General features: G+C 49.7%; 1 protein-coding gene across 1 annotated transcript in view; it reads left to right on the top strand.

Moving 5' to 3' along the window:
- Positions 1-211: 211 nt before the first annotated feature.
- Positions 212-7,419, top strand: part of LOC144593948 (disks large homolog 1-like) — a 29,029-nt gene continuing 21,821 nt past the window's right edge. Inside the window, exon 1 of the mRNA XM_078400081.1 lies at positions 212-435. Within this exon, the coding sequence (XP_078256207.1) occupies positions 415-435 (21 nt within the window). The 5' untranslated portion in view covers positions 212-414. The remainder of the gene's footprint in view (positions 436-7,419) is intronic.

Raw genomic sequence — 7,419 nt, 5'->3', positions numbered from 1 at the left:
AAGACCATGTGACATGATATCTGATGCATCAGATGAATTGTTATGCAGTTTGACTTATTTACACTTACACACACACTTACACACACACACACACACACACACACACACACACACACACTTACACACTTACACACACACACACACACACACACACACACACACACACACACACACACACACACACAAACACACACACTCTCTCTTCATTTAATGCCGATCTCTGTTTCTTCCCTTTAGATCTCTTTAAAAAGCTCTCCAAAGTCCCTGACAAACTCAACCACTCTTGACTGGGACTTGAGCCACACATTCTGTGGTACTTCACAGTCCAAACGCCAACTATGTTTCAGCAGACAGGAGCTCAGACCATCTTCGGGTCGTGGTCACAGAGCCAGCCCTGAGCAGGAAGCTGAAGAAATGGAGAATCACTATGAAGAAGTAAGGAAAGTTTGCACAGTGCTGGAAACAGTGAGTGACAGAAAATATTTATTGAGCAGCATTCAGTGACTGTATTGTAGGCAAATCATAAGGTTGTTTCTGCCACACGAAAGTGTACATTAATGATTAGCTAATCTTGAACCACAATTAGACATCACCTGATTTCACTCTGAAAATGACATTTTAAACTCTGGTATACGTAACCTTTGACCATAATGAGATTGTTTGAGTCGATTGTTACCACACTCACCTATTTGCCCATGTTTTGAACACCTCAGTAGAGTAGCTCATTTCTTTAAGAGTGAAAGATGAAAGTCGTTTATCACCATAATCCAGATGAATGGAATTGTTGTGTTTTTGTGTCAGTTTTATTCTAACTGTTTATGTGCACATCCTTCTTTCATTGCTTCTTGACATTATTGATTGTGTCATTTTGCAACAGTTCTGAAATATGCGGCCATTTTCAAAATGTCACAGAGTTTTATTCATATGAAAAGATATATTGGAGATTGAAAACTACATTTTAAGAAGGATGGGGGATCAGAGAGACCCAGAGTTGTGTGCATCTCGGAAGATGCAGAGTGAGTTGGCCAGGCTGCTTCACAGAAAATCACAAGCCTTATAGACAGATTTGTGTCATACAAAAGCTACGTTGTTGATGGGAACCTCTATAAATCAGAATGAGGTGGTTTAGTTTAGTTTAGATATACAACATGGAAACAGGCCCTTCGGCCCACTGAGCCCACACTGACCAGCGATCACCCGATCACACTTGTTCTATGTTATCCCACTTTCTCACCCACTCCCTACACATGAGGGATAATTTACAGAGGCCAATTAACCTACAAACCTGCATGTCTTTGGGATGTGGGAGGAAACCAGAACACCTGGAGGGAACTCACACGATCACTGGGAGAACATGCAAACTCCACACAGACAGCACCCGAGGTCAGGATTGAATCCAGGTCTCTGGTACTATGAGGCAGCGGCCCTACCAGCTGTGCCACTGTGTTGCCCCTGCAACACTGTGCCACACTGTGCTGAGTGAGGTTGCTCTCTTTAGCGTGGTGGAAATTAGGTGTAGAGTAACTCGAGATATTTAACATTATGACTTATTTGGATGGAGTAAATTAGGGAGACAGTGGTGGTAGATCCACTGCCTCACAGCTTCAGAGACCCGTGTTCAATCCTAACTTCTGGTGCTATCAGTGTGGAGTTTTCACATTCCTACACAGGCCTAGTGGGTTTTCTCTGGGTGCTCCAGTTTCCTCCTGCATCGCAGAAATGTGCAGCTTTGGGAGATTAATTGGTGGCTGCAAATTGCCCCCCGTGTGTAGGAGAGAGCTAGATTCCAGGGAAGGGCAGAGTTGATGGGAATGTGGGAAGAATAGATTACAGGGGGGAAATTAGTAGGGAATGGGATTATTCTGTGAGTTGACATAGAATCACAGAGCAATCCCATTTCCCATTAATGGGCTGAAAGGTGCTCTTTCTAAATTAAAAGGGAAACAGGAAATGTATCAACACTTTCGGATTTATTTCCGATAAGTTATGAAAACTTCCTGATGGCAGATGTTTAACTGCAGGACGCATCCCAAGAGGACTAAAAAGGTTTTTGTGTAGGAAGGAACTGCAGATGCTGGTTTAAATTGAAGAGAGACACAAAATGCTGGAGTTACAAGTTCACAAGTTATAGGAGTAGAATTGGGGTATTCGGCCCATCGTATCCACTCTGCCATTCAATCATGGCTGTTCTCTGCCTCCTAATCCCATTTTCCTGCCTTCTCCCCATAATCCTTGACACTCATTCTAATCAAGAATTTGTCTATCTTTGACTTAAAAATATCCACTGACGGCTTCCATAGCCCTCGGTGGCAGTGAGTTCCACAGATTAACTACCCTGACTGAAGAAGTTCCTCCTCACCTCCTTTCTAAAAACGTACACTTCAATTCTATGACCTCTGGTCTTCGACTAACCTAACCAGTGGAAACATCCTTTCGACATCCACTCTATGCCTTTCATTATTCTGTAAGTTTCAATGAGGTCCCTCCCTCAACCTTCTATCTCCAGCGAGTAGAGGCCCAGTGCCGTCAAACACTCGTCATATGCTCACCCACTCATTCCTGGAATCATTCTTGTAAACCTCCTCTGGACCTTCTCCAGAACCAGCACATCCTTCCTCAGATATGGGGCCCACATTTGCTCACAGTACTCCAAATGCAGCCTGACCAGCGCCTGAGAGAGCCTCATCGTTACATCTCTGGTGTTACAACTCAGCGGGACAGGCAGCATTTCTGGAGAGAAGTAATGGGTGATGTATCGTGCTTGAAGATGGGTCTCGCCCCGATATGTCACACATTCGTTCTGTCCAGAGATGTTGCCTGCCCCGCTGAGTTACTCCAGCATTTTGTGTCTAAAAAAGGTTGTTGTTGTGCTTTGCCTGAAAAGGTGGTGGAGGCAGATATTGCAACAACGTTCAAATATAATTGAGATGAAGATCCAACGGGAAATAAAGTCTGCTTTAGAACAAAGGAATGAGTCAAGTTAGATTGCTTTTCACAGACCAGAGCCACCGCCTCTTCTGCCCAAACCACTTTACCATCATGACGCTCAGCATTGTCTGCTGGGGGAAATTAATCCTTGTTTTAATTCCGTGCCGCAGTTGAGTGGTTCTTCCGCGGGGACTGTTTTTGTTCACCGTGATCCGAGACTGCATGACGATAATCATGTACTGATCCAGTGTGTGTGATTATCAGCAGATTACCCAGTAACGCAACCCAGGACGTCAACCCGCCTGCAGGTCACTCACCCATTCACCCAGGGGATTAACACTTGTGCTGCTCTCGGGAGAGTTCACAGGAATCAAATGCACAGAAATAATTCGTAAACTGACCACCGGACAGAGAAACATTACGGAGCAAAATCTAATTCGCTGACGCCGTGTATAATAATTCCTTGTCTGAAACTTGCGTCAGTTTAAAATTTGGCAAACTGCTACTGTTTTCCATAATACAGGCTTGTGCAGCCTGGATACAATCAGTAGCCGTGACCAGGAATCATTGATTTGATTCAGTTTGGAGCATCTGCAACAGAAAACGGGCTGTGAAAGTAACCAGATCAGAGTCAAATGCTTAATTGCCATCTGCAACGGGACCTGAACAACAATGCATTTCAAAATGTAGAAACAAAGAACTGCGGATGCTGGTTTATACCAAAGATATAGACACAATGTGCTGGAGTAGCTCAGCGGGTCAGGCAGCATTTCTGGAGAAAACGGATGGGTGACGTTTCGGGTTGGATCTGAAGAAGGGTCCCAACCAGAAACGTCACTCATCTTTTTCAGTATCAGAAACATAAGATCATTGACCTGGAAAATTAATTCAGTCTCCTTCCACACAGAGGTGCATGACCTCCTGAGTATTTCCACCATTTTCTCTTTTTATTTCAGATGTTGTGTTGCACCAGTTTTATGGTTATTAATGTTTGTTTTTTTTCATGATTCTATTATCTGAGGATATTGAGTCTATGGGCCTGTTAAGTTGTTGCAAGTAAGAATTCCATTGTTCCGTTGTCAGTGCGTATGACAATTAAACGCTGTTGACTGGTAGCAGTTGTATTTTCATTGCCTTTCTCCTATGCAATACTGATGGAGCGCTGCAGTTTTGTGGGGGCCTGGTTTTCAGAATGAGATGTGAAGGCAGGAACTGCAGATGCTGGTTCACATCGAAGATAGAATGTTGGAGCAACTCAGCGGGACAAGCAGCATCACTAGAGAGAAGGAATGGATGACTTTTTGGGTCGAGACCCTTCTTCAGACGGTGATTCTTCTGAGAAAGAGGAGAAGGTGGAAACACTCATCAGGTCATGCAGCCAGGGCCGGAATAACATAGCAGAAAAAGTAGCATTTGCTACGGGCCCCGCGCTTTTGAGGGTCCCGCGCTAATTGCTTGAAATCGGCATCCGAATGAGGGGCGCTGTGTTGCTCGCGCCGCTCCCCAACCGCCGCGGTTAGAATGTGTTGGCGGGGCTGCGCGGACCAATGGGCAGCCGGCGCGTCACCGCCCAACTGCCCTGTTTCCAGCACTCTTACTCCACACACCTCTGGCCTCACCCAAACACCTCACTCCTCCGGACCTCTCTGCTCAAATATTGGCCTTGTCTCCCCACATATCCCAGCCCTCTCACTCCTCGCTCATCGGCTCATTTCTCTCAAGTCCCCGGGTCACTTTCACCACCTCATCCCCCCCCCCCCATCCCTCCCACTCCTCTGGCCCTCCTTCTCACCAATCCCCCGGCCTTCTCTCCTCACTTACCGGGCCCTGTCTCCTCCTCCACTCTTCTACCACCTCCTCTACCCACACCTTGCATGCCTCTCAGCATCCACTGCTCCAGCACTCCCTACCCCTACTCCGTCCCTCTCACCCCTATACCTCCAGTCCTGCCTCTATTCACTCCTCCGGCCCTATCTTTTCCACATTCCTCCGGCCCTCCTTGTCTCTACTTCTCTGGCACCGTCGGCTCCTACTCCTCCGGCCCTCTTCTCACAATCCTCCATCATTCTGCCTACGGTGGCGCAGAGGTAGAGTTGCTGCCTTACAGCACTTGCAGCACCTGAGACCCGGGCCCCATCCCAACCACAGGTGCTATCGGTATGGAGTTTGTACGCTCTTTCGATAAGATCCCCTCTTTAGAAGGATGAGAGGGGATCTTATCGAAACATATAAGATTATTAAGGGGTTGGACACGTTAGAGGCAGGAACAATGTTCCCAATGTTGGGGGAGTCCAGAACCAGGGGCCACAGTTTACGAATAAGGGGTAGGCCATTTAGAACAGAGATGAGGAAAAACTTTTTTAGTCAGAGAGTTGTGAATCTGTGGAATTCTCTGCCTCAGAAGGCAGTGGAGGCCAATTCTCTGAATACATTCAAGAGAGAGCTAGATAGAGCTCTTAAGGATAGCGGAGTCAGGGGGTATGGGGAGAAGGCAGGAACGGGGTACTGATTGAGAATGATCAGCCATGATTACATTGAATGGTGGTGCTGGCTCGAAGGGCCGAATGGCCTACTCCTGCACCTATTGTCTATTATCTCTCCCCATGACTGCGTGGGTTTTTTCCGAGTTGTTCGGTTTCCTCCCACACTCCAAAGACATACAGGTTTGTAGGTTATTGGCTTGGTGTATGTGTAAAATTGCCCCTTGTGTGTGCGGGGATCGCTGGTCGGTATGGACGGTGGGCCACAGGGCCTATTTTTGCGCTGTATCACACACTCTCTAAGAGTCATGTATTAGGCCCGCAGGCTGCTGTAGGTCCTGACACTGTGGGCAAGGACAGTGTAGGCTAATGGAGCTCATTAACATTAACAGAGTTCAGGGAGCGGGGCCGAGTGTGTTTGGGGAGTGGGGCTGAGTGTGTTTGGGGAGTGGGGCCGAGTGTGTTTGGGGAGCGGAGCCGAGTGTGTTTGGGGAGCGGAGCCGAGTGTGTTTGGGGAGCGGAGCCGAGTGTGTTTGGGGAGTGGGGCTGAGTGTGTTCAGTGCTGAGTGTGTTCGGGGAGCGGGGCCGAGTGTGTTCGGGGCCGAGTGTGTTCGGGGAGGGGGGCCGAGTGTGTTTGTGGAGGGGGGCCGAGTGTGTTTGTGGAGCGGGGCCGAGTGTGTTTGTGGAGCGGGGCCGAGTGTGTTTGTGGAGCGGGGCCGAGTGTGTTCGTGGAGCGGGGCTGAGTGTGTTTGGGGAGCAGGGGCCGAGTGTGTTCGGGGCCGAGTGTGTTCGGGGAGCAGGGGCCGAGTGTTTTCGGGGCCGAGTGTGTTCGGGGCCGAGTGTGTTCGGGGCCGAGTGTGTTCGGGGCCGAGTGTGTTCGGGGCCGAGTGTGTTCGGGGCCGAGTGTGTTCGGGGCCGAGTGTGTTCGGGGCCGAGTGTGTTCGGGGCCGAGTGTGTTCGGGGCCGAGTGTGTTCGGGGCCGAGTGTGTTCGGGGAGCAGGGGCCGAGTGTGTTCAGGGAGCAGGGGCTGAGTGTGTTCGGGGAGCAGGGGCCGAGTGTGTTCGGGGAGCAGGGGCCGAGTGTGTTCGGGGAGCGGGGCCGAGTGTGTTCAGGGAGCGGGGCCGAGTGTGTTCGGGGAGCGGGGCTGTGTGTGTTCGGGGCCGGGTGTGTTCGGGGAGCGGGGCCGAGTGTGTTCGGGGAGCGGGGCCGGGTGTGTTCGGGGAGCGGGGCCGGGTGTGTTCGGGGAGCGGGGCCGGGTGTGTTTGGGGAGCGGGGCCGGCTGTGTTTGGGGAGCAGGGCTGAGTGTGTTCGGGGCCGGGTGTGTTCAGGGAGCGGGGCCGGGTGTGTTCAGGGAGCAAGGCTGAGTGTGTTCGGGGAGCGGGGCCGAGTGTGTTCGCCGAACGGAGGTTGCAACATGCTTCCCGGCCCGGGCGGCCGTCATTGGTGGAACGGGAGCACGTGGCCGTTGGCTGGATGAGATCACGTGGGGCGCGGGCGGTGACATCACCTTGTCCTGTATTTAAAGTCCCTTTATAACAGGCCCCGCACTAGCTTAATCCGGCCCTGCATGCAGCATCTGTGTAGAAGGAAACACAGTTAACTCCAGGTCAATGATCTTTTATCTTGTGTTTTCGATACTGAAACAGATGGGTGACGTTTCGGGTTGGGACCCTTCTTCCTGACCCAACCCGAAACTTCACCCATTTCCTTCTCTCCAGAGATGCTGCCTGTCCTGTACTCCAGCATTTTGTGTCTATTTTCAGAATGAGCTGTTATGTGGGGTCCTCTTAGCTCTTGCAGATGGACGTTAAAAATCCTCTGGTCTGAATTTGAAGACGACTGGTGCCAACCACTATTAGCTATTCCACCAAAGCCCTGAACTGTTTATTTAGCGGCAGGCACATTGCTGTTGTTTACAGGATCCTGAGGCAACGTTTCCCACATTAACAGCTGTCACAATGGTTGCTGAGACTGAAAATATGTTTAAAATAAAAATATTGAATGTTTGAAA

This window comes from Rhinoraja longicauda, chromosome 5 (assembly GCF_053455715.1).
Source record: "Rhinoraja longicauda isolate Sanriku21f chromosome 5, sRhiLon1.1, whole genome shotgun sequence".
NCBI lineage: Eukaryota > Metazoa > Chordata > Chondrichthyes > Rajiformes > Arhynchobatidae > Rhinoraja > Rhinoraja longicauda.
Note: the sequence above shows the minus strand (reverse complement) of the source record. Positions and strands in the feature narration are given on the sequence as shown.